This window comes from Chlorocebus sabaeus, chromosome 7 (genome assembly GCF_047675955.1).
Source record: "Chlorocebus sabaeus isolate Y175 chromosome 7, mChlSab1.0.hap1, whole genome shotgun sequence".
In the NCBI taxonomy this organism is placed as follows: domain Eukaryota; kingdom Metazoa; phylum Chordata; class Mammalia; order Primates; family Cercopithecidae; genus Chlorocebus; species Chlorocebus sabaeus.
The window spans coordinates 124,916,145-124,940,384 of NC_132910.1; the positions used below are offsets into that span (position 1 = coordinate 124,916,145).

Here is a 24,240-nt window from a genome sequence, read left to right on the forward strand (position 1 = left end):
TGTATACTTCCGCTGGTTAAGATGGCAAATTTTACGTTATGTATATTAAAAATTGGAAAAAACAATTATGTGATCCTGCGAAAATAAAATGATGGTGGCACAACATTATCAACGTAATTAATACCATTAAACTGCACACTTAGACTGGTTAAGATGGTAAATTTTATGTTACATATATTTTACTACCATTTAAAATTGGAAAAAACAATTCTGTGACCCTGTAAAATAAAATGAGGGGAAAAAACTCTGAAAATAAATAAATAAAAGAAGAGATGATTGTGTGCATGTGTGTGTATTTAACATCTGTCCTTTCCACCTCTTTTTTCCCTATATTCATGACTTCCACAAATCACTACTCCACATAGGGTCTCTCCATGCTTGGTTTACTTGCTAAAATCTGGTTCCTTAATTCAAATAGCTTATGAATCTTATGCAATCTATTCTTGAAAAATACACTAACTGCTGACTACAGAGTTAAACTCCCTAAAGCTATTGCCTAAACTCCAAACCACAAATATTTTTATCTCTATATTGCTGTAAAATACTTGCCCCAGACTCAGCACAGTGGCTCACACCTGATTCCAGAACCTTGGGAGGCTGTGAAAGGAGGATCGCTTGAGATCAGGACTTCAAGACCAGCCTGGGCAGCACAGTCAGACAAAAATTTTAAAAAATTAACCACACATGATGGGGTGTGCCTGTGGTCCCAGGTACTCTGAAGACTGATGTGGGAGGGAGAATTGCTTGAACCTGGAAGGTCAAGGCTGCAGTGAGTCTTGTTTGCACCACTGCACTCCATCCTAGGCAACAGAATAAAAATCTGTCTCAAAAAAAGTACTTGCCCCAAATATGATATAAATTTATTCAAGTCCGCCCAAAATGTTTCAGTTTATTAGAGAGCTATGTCAAGAAATTTGTCAGAAAAACAAAACAATGAGAGCAAAACGAAAAAGAAATAGTGAACATAAATGTCCAGAAATAGATGTATTTCATTTAAATTGCTTAAAAAATTATTTAAGTAAAATAATTCAAGAAAAAGAAACACAAGTTAAATGCATAATTCTTAGACTTTAGTATTAATGATTTTGATGCATTATCATGGGTCAGTCAATGGAATAGTGTCAGTTTCCAAATTTGAATCAAAATGAGGAAAAAATTAGTGGCACAAGAGCAGTTGGTTAAACAATAAACCACAAAGCTACAAATTTGAATGACTAATTTCAACACTCTGTGATTAAAGATCTGGTAATTCACTGTTTTTATATTGTAAAATGAGGAAAACATATTTTAACCCAGCAACAGTAAACACACATTCCCCATTAAAGTGGTCATATGTAATAAATTGTGATCGTTTTGTATTATCTAGAAGCTATAATATTTTGTGGATGGAAGTATTTCAATTGATCCAAGGGCCCCAAGTAATAATAGTTAATTTGCTCTAAGTTATTATTAAATGAAGTTACAAATGCACCCTGATTCCTGACGTACAGAAACGGATAATATTTTTTGTTTTAAGCTGGGGTAAATTTGAGGGTAATTTGTTATCCAGCAAGACAACTAATGAAGTACCTCATCAGACATATTGTCAGGTTAACTGGCTAAAGATGAATTTCTGACAAAATATGAAAAAAAAAAAAATAAAACTTATCTATTCTTTATTCTGAAACCTACTCTATTTCGTATATCATTTTCATGAAGGGTAGAGTTGAGGAGTGTGTAGAGCTCCTACTTCAGAAATATATTACTTCAAACATTAAAAGAAGGAAAAAGAAAGCTGAAATAGAAAACATAAATTGTCTTCACCTTGCAGTAATAAAAATCATGATATATTCATTTGGGGATATACACCTAGGACCCTTGAAAATGAATATTTTACTTGTAAAACAAGTAGAATCAATTATTTTATTTGTAAATTCATACAGAACCTAAAAATAAAAGTAAAAAAATTAAATGACCGAGGAATGGGATCAATTTATGTAATTTTGCCAAATAAATATTATTCGTTGAGAACCTACTGAGAGATTAGAACACAATCGCTGAGACTCAAACAAAAGCTTGTCAAGTTTTATATAACCAAAGTTTGACTACTGCAACAGCTAGCAATCCATCGTGATCCTAACTACACTTGTATTTGCATTCATTATTACTGGAAAGTAGTAAAGAACCAAAAACTGTGTCTACGAGCCAAAATAACACTCGATCCGAAAACCAACACTTTGACCTGAAGAAAGTAACCCTTGTCATTTCTCAGGTTTATTTCACAACGACACTGGGTTACTACTTGGAGTCCTAAACCGAACTACACCCCAATGGCCTAGAAACAGAAGGAACACACCCAGTCCCGCCTCTTGACACTGATTCCTCACTTTAATGAGCCACTACCACTGTCACTCAAGATGCTTTGCATTGTCATTGGTCCCAAACTCTTGCTGGTCGGCCAGTTTCGGCCAACTGGCAAGCACTGGTTGTCTTTATTTTCGAGAAAAGTGAAGGTGAACAGGGAAAGGGCAAGAGATCTGAAATATCTAGGTTGACTCCTGTACCTGAGCGACCTGCGATCTCCACCGCCGCCGCGACGAATCGGCCTCTGGGCGGGGGCTTTTAGCCAAAAAGAAAATGGTTCAGCCGGGAACTGGTGCCCAGGCCATGGAGAAGCCGGTTCAAACTTTACTTGTCCACACCGGTGGAGGTGACGGCAATGAGAATACCAGAAACAGCACTACGACCCTCAGAACTCAGGGCTCCTCCAGCTGCAGGAGCCAGAACTGCCGACTGCCCTAGTTTTGACGCTTCCTATTGTTGCCGGAAGTGACGTTAGGCTCCAACTCTTAACGGAGACGCATTTTTACTTCCGTTGTTTACAATTCGCTATAGATTCCTTGTTTCTCACTTCGCAGCACGAGCCCCTCTGACCATCAAGATCAGAAAAACTTCTCAGCTGCAAGTTAGAATTGGACTGGCCATTGAGAAGGCTCTCAGCAGAGTCGCTTTTCACAGGAGTCTTGACGAACGCGGTGTGGAATCTGCAGCGAGGAATCCTGGAGCGCAGAGAAGCCCGCCGCTTTGAAGGTCTTGCCGCGGTGCGTGGCGGGCAGGAACCCACAATGCCAGATACAAACGGTCGGCGCGAGAAGCGTGTCTGGGCGCAGGCGCCTGGCTGTAGCAACTCGTTGCGGGAGGCTGGACTCTGGTGACTGTCAATGGTTGCATACGCTCCCTCCTCCTGTCCCTGTCGTGCTGGGCCTTTGAAACCGGCTTCTTTGCTGGTGGCTGCTGGGTGAGCCCGGAGGAGACGGCAAGGCTGCGCCCTGTATTGGGCAGAGGTCGCCTCTCTCCGCCGCCCTTATAGAGACCCTGGGCGGGGACGAATGACCGGGTTCGCCTTTTCATTCTTTTAAATCAAGTGGCGGGAGGGGAGCCTTGCTTATATACCCAATTAGTGTAAGTTTTTAGTCACAACGAAGTGGGAAGTATCCTGGCAGCTCATCCTATCAGAATTAGGTTGTCACTTAGGGTTGGAAAGTTACAGGCTTACTGATTCCTATTGGATCCTCTGGGGTGAGGATACATCCGGCTTCTCACTGTAAGGAGGACAAGACAGCAGTTCGTGTTTTACTTGTTTGCATTTCCCCAGCTTTTCAAATATTTCTCTACCTTTATTGAAGGCTACAGATTTTTCCCTCACTATAAGAAGTTAATCTTGAAACTGTTACTCTCTTTTACTCTGGAATTATGGCGCTTTTTTCCCCCCAAATTATCTGTAGACCTTTTAATTTTGTATGTGAACACGGCAGTCCCATTGAACTCTTTACTTGTCTCTTAGTCCTGCGCACTCCCACCCAGCTTTCTCAGTGCTTTGCCTGTGAGACCTCTCTCCTATCTCTTAGAGAATTATTTCCTTAGTATCTTTTGCAGTTTCATAAACTTTTTTTTCTCATTTTTACCCTTCTGTTTTTGATACGTGTTTTTAGATAATATCGAGCGTTATGTGGTATATCACAAACTCTTAGCCATTGACTATTAACAAGGTCAGTGTAGTTGCTTCATTCTAAACAAAAATCACTCTGGTCCAGTGACATTCTATTCGGAGGCACTGTTTTAATGACCTCTAACAGCAATGAGATTGAGAGATGTTGAAAATCTTAAAACTGCTAGAGTACACCATTTTCACAACCTCTCCCACAAGTTCAGTTGCGCAGATCTGACTCGTAGACAAGGAAAGAAGCTAGAAAGGGATATTGAGAGCTTTATTATTGAATCTATGCTGCAAGTTGAGTGGTATCTCCTTTTTTCCTCAGTTTTCCTTTGATCAGTGCTGTAAGTTGAAAATGTTAAATTTTTAAAAGTATTTTTCATTAATGGAAGTAAGGTGTTAAAATGTACATAAGTAATAGATTGGCTTCTTTTAATGTCTTGTTTTTAGGGCTTTTGAATTTTATAATAGACTTAGTAAAATCCTTTAAGAGAATGTAGAGCAGTAGCTGTAATTTTATTCCATAATAATCCCAATTTTAAATCCCTTTATTTTTCTGTCTCCTATCACTTACCTCCTTCACAAGCTCTACTTGTATTACTCTTCAAAATATTTATTCTGCTGTTACTGAAGAGAGACATACTTTGTTGTCAGAAATTTCATTACCAGAGGTAAAAATCACGTAAGAGACACTGAAATGTTTTCCAAGATGTCAGAAAAAGGAAAGGTGAGAAAATATCATAAAGTGTTGCATAAAACAAAATTACTTGCACTGGGAAAATGGAATATTCATCTGGAAGGACTAGAGGAAGTCTGGAAAGACATAGAATTTACGTTAAAGTTACACAATGTTGTAATGAGAAGAAGGTATCCCTAGAAGAATTGTGTTAAAATAGATGGGTCTGGAACCTGAAAGAAGCTCAGACCTACTATATTGGCCAGTGGCAAAATCCAAGAATACATTTTTTGCAGTTAAGGCCAGAGTAGTCCTCACTTCATGTTTTTCAGGAAGGTCAAGGCTGATCTTGGGAAATCTCTTTTAGACTTCCATGTGTCTATCCACCCTCAGTCATCCTAAAGGATACTAAAGAGGATTTACCTTCTTGGCCAGTGTTTTGTATAATGTGATTTCAGGATGACTCTCTTTTTCTGGTTATCTCCCATTTGACAGTACCTAAAATTATCTCTGACTCAAATGTAAATGTTTAGTTGAAGTAATTGATTGGCTGAAAAATAGTGACTAAAATGTGCATGCACAAGTCTGTAAAAGTATATTCAATAAGTTCTTCCCTACCATGTTGATAAAGGAGAACTGACTAGAAACAGAAAGGTTCATAAAGAGAGGGAGCAGTTGCTCTACCCTGGGGAAATAGCTATGGAAATGAGTGGCTAGGTGCTTAAAGTAGGAAGCTTACTAAATTTAGGATTTTGTAAATTGCTAGCTTTTTTACCTGTCCTTAAAGATAGAGAAAAGATGTGTAAAGGGATGATTTGTATCCTGGACAGCTGGGGAATGCGAATTGAAGGAAAACACTAACCCAGCTTCACCTGATTTCTGAATTGTTCTGTTTTCATTTTATGTAATGACTTCATTTTAAAGGAGCTTCATTTTCAAAGGGTTCATTACTCAAGGTATTGTTATGTATTACTTTTCTTCTATGAAGTGTCCATGGACAGTTGTGGTAGATGTTTTTATGTAACTTATTGAGTTTCACCTTACTGGCTGACTAGACTTTTATAGTTCAGAAGCCTATCTCCTTCTAGCAAAGGTTCTTAATCCTTTAAATACCTACTTATGACTCTTCTTTGGGAAAAATCTCCTTTGAAAATCTAATGAAAGCCCCACTCCATGCAAGAAATTTAGTCATTTAGAAATAAATTCCATGCTATTACTTTTGGGGTAGTTTTTAAAAAATGAATCATTTTGTTTAAAGTCTCAGTTCGTTCAAATCTTTTGGTTCACGTATATGTTTTTCTGTTGTATACATTCTTCACAGGCCTGTTTCATAGGCCCTATGTATGTCAGCTTTTAGTAGGTATCGCTAATAAGTTTTCCAAAATAATTGTACCAATTTACTCTTTCTGTGAAAGGTGTAGATATTTTGAATTTCTTGCCTTTTTTTCCCCTGTTCACCTTTTCTACTTGGCCAACCAGCAGGAGTTTGGGACTGATGACTGCAAAACATCTTGAGTGACAATGGTGGTTGCTTTTTAAAGTGAAGAATCAGCATCAAGAGTGGGAATGAGTGTGTTCCTTCTGTTTCTAGGCCATTGGGATATAGGTCGTTTTGGGACCCCAGGTAGTAACCCAGCTCATTCTGAAATAAAGCTGAGAAATGACAAGGGTGAGTGTTGCTTTTCAGGTAGAATGCTATTTTGGTCCCTGGGCACAGATTTTTGTTCTTTATTATGATAAGTACGAAGAAGGAAAAGAACTGGGTCTATTAGAGAAAATTAATGAGGGGGATTAATTAGTTTGGGATCTAAGACTTATTTGAGGTTGTGACATTTAAGCAGGATGCCCAGGCGTATTAGCCAGATGGAGAATGGGAGAGGGAAGGAGTTGCTCTGTATCTCTTCAAGCTTGAAGAAATGGCATGTGCAGAGGTTTTGAAGAGCTTGAGATATCACCAAACATCCTTGTCCAGGTCCAGGAAATTTATCCCAGATACCATTTCTGTTATTTGTTGCTTTCCATAATATTTTAAATTAACTAAATCACACACATTCTATTTTTCATTATTACTTGGTAGATGGAATGTTTTGATTTTCCCTTCTGGTTATGATTTACATGTATTAACTTATTAATACACGAAGATCAAAATGACGAAAATTGTTCAGAAGGTACAATTTATTAAAGGATAATTATAATTATTTCATGCTGACAGTATGTTTTCAGTGTTTTACAGTAATTTAACCTTTCTGTTTCTATAATTTCATGGTAAGAAAGAAGATGAAATGAATTAGGTAGAGCTGGTAACACCAGGTATAGATAAGAATGTAGTATTTAAAGGTAATTTCTGAAATTCTCTTCTTGCATCTGCTAACTGAAGGACAAAATTCTGTGTGTGAGAAGGGAAAACTTTGGGTGAAGAGTGAAAACTTGGATTTTGTAGTCCAGGCCCTTAAGTAGATAACACACTCAGAAGGGGAAAATTTGGGGTGCTTTATAAACAAAGGGACTATTTTTAGAGGTGTGTGTGCAGGGATCTGGAGCTGCTTCATTTTTTAACCTGTTTATTGAGGTCTGTTTGACATACAGAAAGCTATAGACATTTAATGTATACAATTTCTGTTGATATAAGTAGATATGGTGAAACCATCCAACCATTATTACTATAAGAAATCAATGCCAACACCTTGAAAAGTTTCCTTCTACCCATCTTTTTTTCACCTTTTGTGATAAGAGCACTTAACATTAGATCTAACTTCTTAGCAAAATTTTAAGAATGCAATATTGCTAATCACAGACACTGGGTTGTACCTCCAGATATTATTTATTTTGCATAACTGAAACTTTGTACCCTTTGAACAACAGCTCCCCATTTTGTTCTCCCCAAATTCCCTTACAAACACCATTCTATTCTCTGCTTGTATTTGACTGTTTTAGATTTCACATATATTGAGATAATACAATATTTGTCTTTTTGTGTTTAGCTTATTCACTTAGCACAACATCCTTCAGGTTCATCCATGTTGTTGCAAATGGCAGGATTTCCTTCTTTTTTAAAGCCAAATTTGTTTATTCTCACATTTTTGTTGGGATCCCTAAGGTTTTCTACATATAAGATCATGTCATCTGCAAACAGGTAAATCATTTTACCTCTTCTCTTTTGATTTGGATGTTTTTAATTTCTTTTTCTTACCTAGTTATTCTGGCTAGAACTTAAAATACTACACTGAATAGGAGAGGCAAAAGTAGCCTCTCCTTGCCTTGTTCCTGATCTTATGGGGAAAGCTTTCAGTTTTTTACCTTTAAGTATGTTAGCTGTGGGCTTCTCATAAATGGACTTTATTTTGTTCTTCCTTTACCTAATTTGCTATAAGGTTCTTCCATACCGAATTTATTGAAAGTTTTTATCATGAGAGAGTATCTAATTTTGTCAAGTGCTTTTTCTGCATCTGTGGAGATGCCCATGTGAGTTTTATCCTTCGTTCTATTAATGCAGTATATCCCATTGGTTGGTTGTCATGTGTTGAACCATCCTTGTATCACAAAGAAAAATCCTACTTGGTCATGGTATATGATTCTTTTAGTGTGCTGTTGTGTTTGGTTTGCTAACATTTTGTTGAGGATTTTTGCATCTATATTCATCAAATATATTAGATTGTAGTTTTCTTGTAGTTTCTTTATCTGGCTTTGGTGTCAGGGTGATGCAAGCCTCAGAAGGTCTTTGGAAGTGTTCCCTCTTCTTTTTTTTTAAAGATATATTTAAGAAGGTTTTGTATTAATTTTTCTTTAAATGTTTGCTATAATGTGTCTGGCTCTTGGCTTTTCTTTGTGGGAATTTTTGATTATTCCTTCAATCTCCTTTTTTTGTTATTGTCTATTCAGGCATTCTATTTCTTCTTGATTCAGTCTTGGTAAGTTATAGTTTTCTAGGAATTTATGCATTTTTTTTTTTTAGATTGTCCAGTTTGATGGCATGTAATTGTTCATAATAGTCCCTTATGATACTTTTTATATCTGTGGGATTAGTTGTCTCCTCTTTGATTTCTGATGTTATTTGAGTCTTCTATTTTTAAAGTCTAGCCAAAGATTTGCTGATTTAGTTTGTCTTTTCAAAAGAGGAACTTTTAGTTTTGTCGATTTTTAAAATTGTTTTTCAATTTTCTATTTCGTTTATTTCTGATCTAATGTTTATTATTTTCTTCCTTCTGCCAATTTTGAATTTAGTTTGTTGTTTTTCTAGTTCCTTGAGGTGTAAAGTTAGGTTGTTTATTGAAATCTTTCTCTTTTTTTTTTGACAGAGTCTGGCTCTGTCACCAGGCTGGAGTGCAGTGGCGCAATGATCTTGGCTCACTGCAACCTCTGCCTTCTGGGTTCAAGTGATTCTCATGCCTTAGCCTCCCGAGTAGATGGAACTACAGGTGTGCACCACCACGCTCAGCTAAGTTTTGTATGTTTAGTAGAGACGGGGTTTCACCATGTTGGCCAGGATGGTCCCTATCTCTTGACCTCATGATCCGCCCGCCTCAGCCCCCCAAAGTGCTAGGATTATAGGCGTGAGCCACCATGTCCTGCCTCTTTCTTCTTCTTAATCCATTCATTGCTATAAATACTTCTCTTACTCTACTTTTACTGCATCCTATATATTTGGGTATACTATGTTTTTATTATTGTTTGTCTTGAGATATTTTATAATTTCTGTTTTGACTTCTTCTTTGACCCAGTATTATTTAATAGTATGTTATTTAATTTCCCTGTATTTGTGAATTTTCCCATTTTCTATTATTGATTTCTAGTTTCATTCCATCGTGATCAAAGTCCTTAGAATGTTTTTAGTCTTCTTAAATTTGTTAGGACTTGTTTTGTGACTAGGCTGTGATCAGTTATAGAAAATGTTTCATATGCTCTTGAGAAGAATGATTATTTTGCTTTCGTTGGGTCTCATATTCTGTATATGCATGTTAGGTCTGTTTGGTCTAAAGTGCTGTATAGTTTGCGATTTACTTGTTGGTATTCTGTCCGGATGACCAGTACGTTATAGACAGTGACGTATCAAAGTCTCCTTCTATATTGTATTGATATCTATTTCTTCCTTCAGCTCTATCAATGTTTGCTGTTGGCGTTCTGTCTGGATGACCTGTACATTACAGAGAGTGATGTATCCAAGTCTCCTTCTGTACTGTATTGGTATCTATTTCTTCCTTCAAATTTATCAGTGTTCACTGTATATTTTAAGGTGCTTTGATGTTGGGTGCATATGTATTTTTAGTTGTTATATCTTTCTATTGAATTGACCCTTTTACTATTATATAATGCCTTCTTTGTCTCTTTTGACAGTTGTCGACTTAAGGTCTATTTTGTCTGATATAGATATAGATAGCAACCCTGCTGTCTTTCGGTTTCAGTTTGCATGGAGTATCTTTCTCAATCCCTTCACTTTTAGCCTATGTGTGTCCTTAAATGTTAGAGTCTCTTGTAGATAGCATATAGTTGGGTGTTGTTTTTATTATCCATTTCAGCCATTCCATGTCTTTTGAGAGCCCTTAATTATTAAAAATTTAAAGTAATAATTTTTAATAATTTTAAGTACTTAGTTGTTTCCATTTTATTCAGTTTTCTATTTGCTTTCTGTTTCTCTTGTTTTCTCTTGTTGGTTGTCTTTGTGATTTGATGATTGTAGTAAAATGCTTTGATTTCTTTTTTCTCTTTTTTGTTGATTTACTACTTTTTATTTTGGTTACCATGGGATTTGCATCACATATTATGTAGTTATAGCAGGCTTTTTAAAACTAGTAACAACTTAACTTCATTCACATTCAGAATCTCTACATTCCTCTCCACTCTTCCTCACCAATATATGTAATTGATTTCAGATTTTACTTCTTTCTGTATTGTTTCAATTAACAAATTTCTGTGGTTGTTATAGTTATACTATTTGTGTCTTTTAATTTATATACTAGTGTTCAATGAGATTTATGTGCTACACATTTCAGTACTGCAATGTTCTGTGTTTGTTTTCATGTTTATTTTTAGCAGTGAGATGTATACTTTCATCTGCTTTCATACTGTTGGTTTAGTATCTTCGGTTTACTTGAAGAACTCCTGTTAGCATTTCTTGTTAGAGCATGTCTGAAAGTGACTAACTCCCTGAGTTTTTTAATCTGAGAACGTTTTTATGTTTTCTTTATTCTTTTTTCTTTTTCTTTCCTTTTCTTTTCTTTTTTTTTTTCAGGTCTGGCTCTGTTGCACAGGCTGGAGTGCAGTAACATGATCTCAGCTCATTGCAACCTCAACCTCCTGGGCTCAAGCCAACCTCCCACCACAGCCTCCCAAGTAGCTGGGACTAGAGGCATGCACCACCATGACTGGCTAATTTTTGTGTTTTTTGTAGAGACAGGATTTCACCATGTTTCCCAGGGTGATCTCGAACTCCTGAGCTCAAGCAATCTGCCTGCCGCAGCCTCCTCAAGTGCTGCGATTACAGGTGTGAGCCACCACTCATGGCTATTTCCTTCATTCTTGAAGGACATTTTTTTCAGGTATTTATTTTTGGTTGTCAGGTTTCTTTTTTTACTTTCAGTATGTTGAATATGTCATTCCACTCTCTCCTGGCCTGCAAGTGTTCTGCTGAGAAATTCACCAATACCTTTATGGGGGCTCCATTATATGAAATAAGTTACTTTTCTGTTGTTGCTGTCAAAATTTTTTTTCTGTCTTTGAATTTTGACAAATTCATTATAGTGTGTATTGGTGCAGACTTCTTTGGCTTCAACCTATTTGGGAACTTTTGGGATTCATGAGTCTTGATGTTCATTTTCATCCCTAGATTTGGGAAGTTTTCAGCCATAATCTAAATGTGCTTTCTGCCCCTTTCTCTCTCTCTCTGTTTGCCTTCTGGAACTTTTATAATGTCTTTATTAAGTTACTTAGTGGTGTACCATAAGTCCTGTAGTATTACTTCATTTCACTTTTTATTCTTTTTTATATTTCTTCCTCTAATTGCATAATTTCGTATGACTGGTGTTCCAGTTTGCTGATTCTTTCTTTTGGTTGATTGAGTCTGTTGTTGAAGCCTTCTATTGAATTTTTTAGTTCCGTCATTATATTGTTCAGCTCTAGGATTTCTGTTTGGTTCTTTTGATGCTTCTCCTTTATTGAACAAAATTTTGTTCATGTATTGTTTTCCTGATTTTATTTCATTTTCTATCGGGTTTGTTTGTTTGTTTGTTTTTGTAGCTCACTGAGCTTTAAGATGATTATTTTGAATTCTTCGTCAAGCAGTTCATGGATCTTCATCTTGTTACAGTTTCTGTAACCGTATTGGTTTCCTTTGGCATGTTATATTTACTCATAATCCTTTGAGTCTTTCACTGGTATCTGTACATTTGAAGGAGCAGTTACCACTTCTGTACTTCACAGAGTGATTTCAGTAGATAAAGATCTTCTCCTGCAGGCTCCCTTGATGAGACTGACTTCTAAACCACAGTCACTTAGGTGGAGCTAGGTTGTGGGTCTGCTTACACGTTCAAAATCAGGTCTGCAGATTGTGGGCCTATTACTGGGGCTTGGGTGGGTGTGATTCCTTCTGGGTTCCCAGACAAACAAGTCTTCCTGTGAGACCTTGGACAGGTGGGTTGAAGCCCACATGCTGATAAGGCTGCTGCTGGGTCTGGAGCCAGATCTGTAGTCACATGCCAGCTACCGGGGCCCGATTCTGCCTTCTCAAAATGGCTTCTATCAGTCTTGGGCTCCAGAAGGATGTCACACCCTCCTACTTGGACCCTTCAGGGCACTTTTATACACAGATGGTTGCTAAATTGGTGCTTCTGTGAAGGACAGGGGCTGGGGAGGTCCTGTTCCGCTATTCTCTGCTAGCTAAAACCTTCTTTGATTTCTTTCATAGTATTGTAGTTTGTGACATACAGATCAGGTACATATTTTTTTAGACTTAAAAGTGTTTTTTGTGCTATGATAATGGTGTTTTTAGTTTGGTATTTCATTCTAATCATTTATTGCCAATGTATAGGGAAACATTTGACTTTTGTGTATTAACCTTATATTATATGACTTTGCTATACTCACTTTTTAGTTCTAGGGAATTTTGTTGATTCTGTAGTGTTTCCTACATAAACAATCATGTCTTTTCCAAATGAAGACCACTTTATTCCTTTCTTCCTAAGGTATTTTATTTCCTTTGCTTGCCTCATTTCACTAGCTAGGACTTTTGGAACACTGTTGAATAGGAGTGGTGAGATAGGACATCCTTTTGTTATTCCCAGTCTTTGGGCGAAGGATACAGTTTCTCAGCCTTAAGTGTGGTGTTAGCTGTTGGTTTTTTTGTAGACTTTATGGCCATTCTAATAGGCATGTAGTGGTATTTTGGTTTAATTTGCAAATCTCTAATGATAAATGATTTTGAGCCACTTTTCATATTACTTACAATCCATATGTCCTCTTTACTGAAATATCCGTTAACTTCTTTTGCCTATTTTTTAATTGTATTGTTTGTTTCAGAATTCTAGGTATTTTCCCAATTTAAGTTGAGGAAGTTTCTCTCTATTCCTAGTTTGCTGAGAGTTTTTATTATGGGTGGGTGTTAGATTTTTTTCAAGTATTTTTTCTACATCCATTGATAATACATGATTTGCCTTCTTTGACCTGCTCATATGGCTTACATTGATTTTTAGAATGTTGTACTAAGCCCTTGCGTACCTAGCGTACATTGCTGGGTGTGATATTTGATAACTTGATTGAGTGTAGAATTCAAGATTATAAGTAATTCCTCTCAGGATTTTGAAGATAATGTTGCTTTATCCTTTAGCTTCTAACATTGCTATTGAAAATTTGATGCTATTTTGATATTCTTCCTATGTGATCTTTTCTTGCCTTGTTGGATGTTTTACAAAGCTTTTCTTTTACGTTATGAAATGTCACAGTGATATATCTTGCTGTGAGCTTTGTTTCACTTCTTGTGTTGATCACTCATTGTGTTCTTTCAACCTAGAAAATCATGACATTCCGTCTTGAGAGGTGTTTTTGTATTATTTCACAATTTCCTCCCTCATTTTCTCTTGTTCATGAGATGTTGAATCTTTTGGTTTGGTCCTCTACTTTTCTTATAATTTCTATTCCACTTTCGTATCTTTTCGTCCAATGTGTAACTATGATTATCTCCTCAAACTTGTCTTATTTAAATTTTTATTTAATGAATGTAAATTCTATTGTTGATTTCTATTTAAATTCGTTGTGATCTAAAAGCAGACATTGTATGACTTCTACTTTTTAAAAATGTGATAAGATATGCCTTATGACCCCAAAGGTAGTCTATCTTGGATGTTCCATGTGAAATTGAGAAGAATATGTATTCTATTGTTGTTTGATGAAGTAGCCTATAAATATTCATTATATCCAGTTGATAGATGATATTGTTTGTCCTTACTGACTTTATTATTATTATTATTATTTTATTTTATTTTTTGCCTGCTGGATATATCTCTGATAGAGGAGTGTTGAAGTCTCCAACTAAAATAGGGGTTTGTATATTTCTCCTTGCGGTTCTGTCAGTTTTTGTTTCATATATCTTGACATTGTGTTGTCAGGTCCATATATATTAAAGATTGTTATATTTTTTGGGAGAATTAAGTCGTTTATCTTTATGTAATGCCCCTTTATCCCTAGTAACTTTCCTTATTATAAGGTCTGCTGTCTGAGATTAATATAACTGTTCCTGCTTTCTTTTCATTAATATTAACATGATATATTTTTCCCTATCCATTTACTTTTAATCTTTTTTTTTTTTGGAGACGGAGTCTCGCTCTGTCACCCAGGCTGGAGTGCAGTGGCCGGATCTCAGCTCACTGCAAGCTCCGCCTCCCGGGTTTTCGCCATTCTCCTGCCTCAGCCTCCCGAGTAGCTGGGACTATAGGCGCCCGCCACCTCGCCCGGCTATTTTTTTTGTATTTTTTAGTAGAGACGGGGTTTCACTGTGTTAGCCAGGATGGTCTCGATCTCCTGACCTCGTGATCCACCCGTCTCGGCCTCCCAAAGTGCTGGGATTACAGGCTTGAGCCACCGCGCCCGGCCCTCCATTTACTTTTAATCTTATAAACGAAATGGATTTCTTATAGACAGCATGTAGTTAGATCTTATTTTTGGTCCACTTTAACAATCTCTGGCTCATTTTGCATTCTCACAAGCTTAATATTTTTTATATCCTTCTATTCTTGTTTTAGGTTTTAATTTTTTTTTTCTAATCTCATCATTGAGAATGGAAAGCTTCATTTTGAATTTTTTTCTCTGTATTATCTCTATTTCCACCAATTTTTCTTCTCTGCTTATTTTGTTAAAGGTATTTATATATACTTTTCATACTGAAAGCTTCCCTCTAATAGTTATTGACCTTTGGGCATATATTCAGTTTTTTTTTTTTTTTTTTTTTTTTTTTTTTTTTTTTTTGAGACAGAGTCTCGCTCTGTCGCCCGGGCTGGAGTGCAGTGGCCGGATCTCAGCTCACTGCAAGCTCCGCCTCCCGGGTTTACGCCATTCTCCTGCCTCAGCCTCCCGAATAGCTGGGACTACAGGCGCCCGCCACCTCGCCCGGCTAGTTTTTTGTATTTTTTTAGTAGAGACGGGGTTTTACCGTGTTAGCCAGGATGGTCTCGATCTCCTGACCTCGTGATCCGCCCGCCTCGGCCTCCCAGAGTGCTGGGATTACAGGCTTGAGCCACCGCGCCCGGCCTATATTCAGTTTTAAACATGAGAATCTAAGAAAAAAAGGTGCCTGGCTAGGACTTGTCAATGAGTGAGTTTGCTACAGGTTTATTGGGCAAGACCCTGCCCTTTTCAATTTGGGTTTTCTTCAAATGTCAGAAATGTGATGGTACTTTTTCTCTAGGTCCATCCACCTTCTCTAACATAGAACTTGATAGTCTGTTGTCACGGAGGATATAAGTCTCACAGCTTCTTGTGGCCGAGATATAGGAAGAAACTTTATTACTCTGTGTGTGTGTGTGTTTTCATTAATACTTCTTTCTCCCTTCGAACATTTCATTCCATATTGTTTGCCTTGCCTGGTGTTTCCAAATTTGGTGCCTCTTTGATTCAATTTCTTTAGAATGTAAAGCTCTTTTCTCTTTCCAGGGAAGGTGAGAGGTAGTTGCCTTGCTGAGCAAGTTATGTGTGTAGGGATAGGAGGCAGGAGGGAAAATAAATTCTAGGGTAGGCTGCTTCTTATGTAGACTTTCAAATAATCATTCTTATTTCAGCCCCCTGGACTTACCCCTTTGTCTTTCAGAAGCATCAAGTGCACCTGATTTGTGAACCTATCTTGCTTCAGTTGGTTTCCTCCTAAATAGGCAGATGGGATTGGCCTGTCTCTGCTCTGCTAGGTTGGTTGTCCCTTATTCATTTGCTTTTCATTTTCCAAAATTTTGTTGATACCTGTTTTGTCATGTGAAATCTCCTGAAGTTCTTTTTGTCCTGGTGGGTATATGTGATTTTAAATTATTTACTTTCATTTTAGTGGTCTTTAGAAAATGGAAAGGAAGGTAACATGCATTTAATCTGTCATATTTATCCAAGTGAACCCTGCATTTTTAAAATGTATTGTTAGTTTTTAGAAAAGGTATCTTTTTGGCAACTGTGTGAGATCAGAGCTCTGTGACTCTGATTAAATCTGTGCTGAATTTATTTGTCTCCATTTTTTATTGATTGTGTTATGTAGCCTCTATAAGCATCCGAAAGAGTCACTGATGGATGTTATTCCAAGTTGATGTGTCTTAAATGGTGCTTTATGCTTAAAAAAAAAAAGCTATTTGGGCAAGTGTCATATAAGATACTTATAATAAGATGAATATAAGGCACTTACTTTTTTGGAAGGAAAACATGTAGGAGGGTAGGGGAGACACCCTATTTTCAGGAACTTGCAGTAGTTACAAAGTAGACCTTGAATAGTAGAGAAGAAGATAGGGGAAAAAGAGCTAGGGTAAGATATGAACAAAATAGAATCAAGAAGCTTCAAAAATAGAGACTTAACCAATATTTCATGGATTTCTGTTTTTAGGTGAAAAATTAGACTATTTCAAGAGTTAGAGCTGAATCCGATGTTACATAATGGCAACAGGTGACTTAAAAAGAAGCTTACGGAACCTAGAACAGGTGCTCCGCTTGCTAAATTATCCTGAAGAGGTGGACTGTGTAGGGTAAGCTATAATAGCAAACTTAATTGTATTCTTCTTGCTAGTGATTTGAGATAATATTTAACATGGGGGACTACCTAAGAAAAATCAGATTTTACCTGGATCCTATTTAAATCTACCTTGAAATGATTAAAATATTTGAGAAAACAGGGAATTATAGGAGTTTATTTCTGAGTATGAACAAATGAAGAATTTCAACTTAAAAGATTTAAAACTGTTTAGAAGCACAGTGTTTATCTGCATAAGGTATAATCTCTGTACAACTTTTAAACTCATAGAAGTATAATAGATTTCATTAATTGTATAATCTACCACTCTCTCACATTCAGTTGGATGATATTTCTTACAGTTAAATATATCCAGAATAAGAAGAGATTGTTGCCATTTCTTGTCAGTCTTTTCTTGTCATTTATTTGTTTATTCTTTCATGGAGGAAAAATTTTATACATTTAAGGCAAGTGTTCCTTTCATACGGAATATTCTAGTTAGTAGATTTTTTTTGTGTATGGCAACCTGAAGATTGCTCTTAAGCTCTCCCATTTAACAGACCCCACTTTGAACCTTTCACTTTAGCTCCTATTTTGCAACTATGACTTAACGTTTTTAGAATATGGCAACATACATTTTCCTATATTCATGCCTATCTAATATGGTACTGCAGTCATTCTGTATCCCTTCACACTTTTGTTTCTTCATAACACTTACCCTTAACCTTTTATCATTGATTAATTGATGGATTGGTTAAATGTTTCCCTTCAGCCTACTAGAATGTAAGCTGAAGTCTTGGACTTTGGTTTTTGTTTTCACTGTTGAATCCTCCCATCTAGAATTATGCATGGCACATATTAGGAGTTGATTAGACATTTATTGAATGAATGAGTGTCCAGGGACAAGTCCAAGTTAGATGTTCAAGAGTAGAGTGAAACATGGTTAAACCAACTACTAAGTAGAATCCTTCAGTAATGGGCTTTACATATAAGAATGGATATCCATATAAGAATGGATATTCTAATAACTCTTGAGGTTACACTAGGGAGAGGTAGGGGCTGTCAAGAGAAGACTGAAAGTGAAAGGATAGAGAGGAGAGTAAGGAGAAAATTAGGTCTAATTGCTGTTACTATAGGCATTATATGTGAGTGGCAGAAGATATGAAACAGATGTAATCCACGTATGTAAGAATGATCTTCATTCCTCAAAACATGAAAATCCTGACCATCGAGAACTTGCAGGGGTTTAACCAGTTTGAGTAGCCAAGTTTTCCCCTTGCCACTTTAAGCGTCAACATTTTAAAAGACATTTTAAACAGGAATAATTCTAAAATATACCAATATTATCTTGTTTTCTAAATACAGTGTTTAAACATTTAATTTTCTTATTACCCAAAAGCATCCTTAAGAGCAATAATTTTTAGATTATTGTATAACATACTGAAATCTGCAGGGTCTATTGAGATTTGGAATGCTACTTGCTTCTTCCACGGAGACACTCAGATTGCTAGTCTCCCTACCACATACATGTAAGTACACACACAACACGCCCCTCATTTTGATTCTTTTTTCTACTTTTTCACATTTGTAATGTTTTCTGGCCACTTGCTGTTTTTTGTGTTGGTATGCCAGTTTCTAATATCTGTTTTTCTTACTGTTTCTAATATGCTAAGTCCTTAGGAACTAGACAACCAAGGTTTTTGAAATTGTTTAACTTAAGAAGTGTTAAATATGGGTCTGGCTGTCATCTATGTATAGTTTGCATAAAATGGACAGATTTTGCTGTTCAAAGGTATTTTTTTTTCACTTCCTGTTTTTGGACTGTGTTTCAGATAGACAAGGTTGCCAGAGCAGTTTTCTGATTAGGTGAAATATTATAGTATTTTAAAGAAACATAAAGGAAACAACTCATATTTGTCCAGAAAAACAAAATGCAGTGTTATCATCATGTATTTATTCTCTGTGTTACTAAAAATTTGGGTGAAGATGGGGATATTTATGTGAACATCTTGAATTATTTGGAAAACATGTTTTATATAAGTACAAAATACTACAATTGAAGAAATGTAACTGGCAAATTGAACAAATATCTCCTGTGCTTTGTTGTGGGAAAATCGGTGAAGGTACTTCACATTGAGAAAATGAGAAGACAGGAAACACTACCAGACAGATAGTGACACAGCAGATACTGAGTAGCCTGGGAGTCTTTCTCAGAGAGATCAGTATAGATCAGAAAGTTGAAAGCTTCATGGGAAGCTTGAGATTTGATGAATGATGCATAAAAAAGAAGAGTGGGATACCTTTCTAGATTGGAGGAATTAGCATAGGTAATAATGTAAGATTTAGAATGAGCAGTAAGTGAAAAGTAATAGACTGCTCAGCCAAGCCACAGTTCATGCTTTTTCCCACCGCATCTTCCTCATCTGTAACTTAGAATTCGTAATCTTTACCTTTGGAAGTTTGTGGTAGAGAGCAAAGGAGGTAATAGAACAAGTGTTTGCAAAACCATAAAGTGTACTTCAATATTGTAAGATGGTACATTGCTTTTATTAGTAGTAGAAAATGGAGTAGATCACATAAGACTAAGCTATGGAAAATCAATGGTAAATAGTTGGTACTAGAGACCTAGAGTAAGTTTTTTGAGCAGATGAACAGTGGTATTTCATAGTAGTCTGGTTAGACTGGTTTAGAATGGGGAATGGAATCTAGAAGGTCTCATGTATCACCTAATTATTATAGCTGTAGTGTTAAGTTTTAAATTATTATAAACATTTCTAGTATTTTCTTGATTATCCAACTTTGTGAAATTATGCTTATTAAATGCTTATTAAGAATATTTTTCTTTTTTTCCTAACAGTTTGATAAAGGGAGACCCAGCAGCATCTTTACCCATCATCAGCTATTCTTTTACCTCATACTCACCTTATGTAACAGAACTTATAATGGAATCCAATGTAGAACTCATAGCAAAAAATGACTTGCGCTTTATAGATGCTGTCTATAAGGTATTTTGAGTTTATGAAACAATAATTATTGAATGATTTTAAAAAATTAATGTTTTAGTCATAACTTCTTAAATATATGCAGCATATACAGTTGACAGAATATTTTCATTTGTATTTATCTCATTTAAATGTAGTCCCTATTGAAATCAAAATGCAATTCATGTTTGCTTTTTGAATGTTATCCTAATAAATACAGCAACTGGTAATTATTTGTTGTTGGCTATTGTTTGCCCTTTTTAATCAAATTTTAGTAAAATTTGGTATACTGGCAGAAATTAGGGAATAATGTAATTATATTCAATAAAGTGTATAGTTTTTTATAATTATATGATAATTTAGTTGTTTGTAAGAAGGAACTATTACTGACATATTCTTTTTTTTTTAACCGATATATTCTTTGAGGTCTGAGAGCATGTCTTATATTGTATCTACCCTAGTATTTATACTTGTACTATGTGTATATTGAATTTCATCTTGTATTTGATTTTTTTTAAAACCCTGCTTTTATCATCAATTTTTGCTTAAGTACTGTGGTTTGTATTAAAGTTAGTTTTTAATGGTAAAACCCACTTATCAAATGTAGTCTTTTTTTCTTTTTGAGACGGAGTCTTGCTCTGTTGCCAAGCTGGAGTACAGTGTCATGATCTAGGCTCACTGCAAGCTCCGCCTCCTGGGTTCAAGCAATTCCCCTGCCTCAGCCTCCTGAGTAGCTGGGACTACAGGTGTGCACCGCCACACCTGGCTAATTTTTTGTACTTTAGTAAAGACTGGGTTTCACCATGTTGGCCAGGATGGTCTCAATGTCCTGACCTTGTGCTCTGCCCACCATGGCCTCCCAAAGTGCTGGGATTACAGGCGCGAGCCACCGTACCCAACCTCAAATAGTCTTTAAAAAAAGCAGAGTTGCAGTCAGTGAAATGGGAGTTTTTATATGTAGTCTCTGTTTAATCTTTCTCTTTCTTGCTTTTCATCCCAGAAAACATCCATGGAAGCTAAGAGGCACTTTTAAGAAATTCTAGCGCTCCACCGAGTAGATTTAGGAAACTACTGATCTAGTGTTTTTTTTTTTTTTTCATTTTACAAATGAAAAATTGAGACCAAAAGGCCTACTGACTTATCCAGAAATCACATAGTGGAAGAGTTATAAACAAATAGAACTATAGTTTCTGATTCTGGTGTGGTGTTCTGGTGAACTAAGGAGTTTTTCTAATGTCTGTGAAGATATTTAAACTTTTTGATGATTGTCTATGTTTTTCCATCTCTCTGGACAGCCATCTGTTCTCCAGCATATCCTTTGCTACCTGTTTTCCACCTGATTCCTGTTTTACCGGATCGTGACTTACACCAGCCCTATAAATTACTTTAGTACTCTTTAGTTAATGGCTTGGTTTTCCTTGTCCTCTCAAAGGTGGCCATTATTCCCCTGACCAGGTGGGCATTATCATTTGGAATGTTAGAAATAAATTGCTCCCAATTATTACAAGAGTCTGTTTCCTCTGCAGCTCCTTCGTGATCAATTTAATTATAAACCAATTTTGACAAAAAAGCAGTTTATCCAATGTGGGTTTGCAGAATGGAAAATCCAAATTGTTTGTGATATTTTGAATTGTGTGATGAAAAAGCACAAGGAATTAAGTAGTCTTCAGAAGGTAATTTTTGAATAGATTTTAATGCTGATATATGATATTAATAGATGGCTCAGTATTTTAATGTATAAAATCAGTACCCTAGACAGCAGATTATTTCATAGTGTAATTACCGTGTTATTCAACTATTTGAGTAACCTTATAAAGCTTGATGTTTATTTTAAATAGTACTCTCTTGTTTTATACACCTGTGACTGGGAACTCCTAGTGTTAAACTAATAGTTCACACATAATGCATTTTCATTATTTCTTAGTTTTTAAAAGTCATGTAGTCTCATTATTTGTCAGTTATATTTCATATATGAAAATTTAAATGTTAATGGAATTTTAATATATAATTCTGCTTTCACACAAAGTTTGCTATTTTGACTGATACCTTTTTTTTAAGATTCCATCACAACAAAGAAAGAAAATCAGTTCTGGTAAGTCAGAACCTTCTTTGGGCAATGAGAAAATATCTGCAGAGGCTGTTGGCATTGATACCAGTGGCAGATTTGTGACTTCAGGAAAGGTATGCAACCACAAAGAAAATATATTGTTTAAGAGTTATCTAATTAATCCAATATACAGTTTTCACTTTTCTGATTGGCACCTGATGAAACATTCTAGTTAGATATTGGAGTGTAGGGATTTTTAACAGTGCATGCCAAATGTTTTTGGGCAGTATTTCTGAAGTTATAACAGTAGGATAGAAATATAAAATTAAATAGGTGTTCTCTTTGTATTTCTAATTTCTAATTTTGCCTGATTTCCTAAACAGAAGAGTAGTGATTTAGAAAGATATCTTATGCAGTTGTCTACATTTGCTCTTAATTTTGTTCTGGTTTTCCTAAAACATGGGAAAATATGAAGAGCCTACATTAGCAGTAGTGATAGCTTATAATGATTCATTTATGTACATTATATTTCTGTAACCAAGTATGCATTATCCAATGATTGGTAGTCCCTACACGTATTAACTGGTTTTCAGTTAATATTTTGAATATGTTCTCTTCCTTGAAAGATAATTTTTCTGCCATTATCTGCTTTGAGCAGCTGTGGCAAATTGAATCTAACGCATTTAGAGCTCCAGCGTTTCTATCACAAAGGGAGATTTAAGCTAAAATATTGTTTTATAATATATTTTCAGCTGTCTTCCATCTGGAGAAAACTCTTTCTGATTGAATGATAGAATATCAGATGAATTATCAATGGTGTAATTAAGTAAAGGATGTGAATACTTTCTGACTGAAGTGTAATCTAGAGTATTATTTCTGCCCTAATCCAAAATAGATGAGTTATGTAAACAGAATCTATTTTAAAAATTATACATGGGCCTGGTGCAGTAGCTCACTCCTGTAATCCCAGCACTTTGGGAGGCCAAGGCGGGTGGATCACCTAAGGTCAGGAGTTCAAGACCAGCCTGGCCAACATGGCGAAACCCCATTTCTACTAAAATTACAAAAATTAGCTGGGCGTGGTGACAGGTGCCTGTAACCCCAGCTACGCAAGAGGCTGAGGCAGGAGAATCACTTGAACCCTGGAGGCGGAGGTTCCAGTGAGCCAAGATCGTACTACTGCAGTCCAGCCTGGGTGACAGAGCGAGACTCCATCTCAAAAAAATATATATTTATTCCTTTGTACCTTAAAAAACTGAAATTTTATTATAAGAAAAAGTTCTTATGCCACTTCTTTTTAACGTGCCTGTTTTGCTCTAGGTAATGAGGACAATATAAAGAATGATACAGAGCTGAGATTTTTGAATAAGTGCATGTAGTTTTTGTACACTTGCATCTCTAACTCGTCTAACTCTTGTTAGTTTTATTTATTATTTTCTAACTGTTAAATGACATATCTTGTATTCTTCCCCAACTAAAAGGAACATATATAAACAGGGATTTTTTTAATACTGATTTTTTGTGCCTTCATTTTGCTTAGCACAGGATTAGGTACACTGTGAGCACTTATTAAATATTAGTTGATATAATGTACTTTTCAATCTTCTATTTCAGTATGAGAGTTGAGGGGACAGTCTAAATTGTGCTAGCCAAGCAAAATGTAAACTTCAAAACTTTAGACTTATTTTTAATTTTCTTAAAGCACAGTTTTCTTTATTAAAATTTATATCAGATCTTTATCAGAAATTCGAATAAGTATTAAAAGTTCTCAGATTTTGAAAAGAGTCTACACGTACATGTCTTTGTTTACAAGCAAAAGTTGAGTCAATATTAAAGCAAATTGTCTCCTATCCCGGTGCCTTATATAGTATGCTGTTTGTGCTTCTGAATCACATATGTTTTTATAGTGTGTATGCAAACTGTAGAATAGGAAGCAGGTAGAGGATTTCTAGGTAAATGCGTAGCGTGACCTAATGCTTTTTTTGTCAGGACTTTTTCGTTGTCATTATTAGGTTTGAATTGTTAGCCGAAGGTCTAATAAATTGCAGTTTGTTTAATAGAAAAATTGTAATGAGCCCTACTCATACAACCAGGCTCTATTTTGATTATTTGAAGTGAATTATTCGGCAATCTTTTTTAAAAATAACTTTGTATTATGGAACATTTCAAACATTTACAAACGTACCCATCATCCAGTTTCAACAGTTTATTAACTCTTTGCTCATCTTGTTTTGTCTTTATTTTAAAACAAATCTCAGACATAATTTAATAAATATTTCAGTGCTTGTCCTAAAATGTAAGAATTGTTTTAAAAGTCATAACCCCAATTTTATCATCACACATAAATTATTGGTAATACTAGTAATGGTAATATTTTGATATATA

The 24,240-nt window shown here is 35.8% G+C and overlaps 2 protein-coding genes across 11 annotated transcripts in view; one reads left to right on the forward strand and one right to left on the reverse strand.

Annotated features, from left to right (window-relative positions):
- FBXO8 (F-box protein 8) overlaps nt 1-2,851 on the reverse strand; it is a 54,782-nt gene extending 51,931 nt beyond the window's left edge. For all 3 annotated transcript variants that reach the window (XM_008000287.3, XM_008000286.3, XM_037993866.2), the window contains exon 1: nt 2,544-2,851. The gene's annotated coding sequence lies outside the window, so the exon portion shown is untranslated. The remainder of the gene's footprint in view (nt 1-2,543) is intronic.
- Nucleotides 2,852-2,983: 132 nt separating this feature from the next.
- The window catches only part of CEP44 (centrosomal protein 44), a 47,945-nt gene continuing 26,688 nt past the window's right edge, over nt 2,984-24,240 (forward strand). The window contains exons 1-6 of one of the 8 annotated variants that reach the window (XM_073017726.1): nt 2,986-3,080; nt 15,937-16,030; nt 16,705-16,843; nt 19,685-19,832; nt 21,335-21,481; nt 21,867-21,989. In XM_073017726.1, coding sequence (XP_072873827.1) covers nt 16,755-16,843; nt 19,685-19,832; nt 21,335-21,481; nt 21,867-21,989 — 507 coding nt within the window. In that variant the 5' untranslated portion in view covers nt 2,986-3,080; nt 15,937-16,030; nt 16,705-16,754. Of the gene's footprint in view, nt 3,377-15,936; nt 16,031-16,704; nt 16,844-19,684; nt 19,833-21,334; nt 21,482-21,866; nt 21,990-24,240 lie in introns of all 8 variants that reach the window. The other 7 variants (XM_073017724.1, XM_073017723.1, XM_073017725.1 and 4 more) reach the window with 7 other exon arrangements.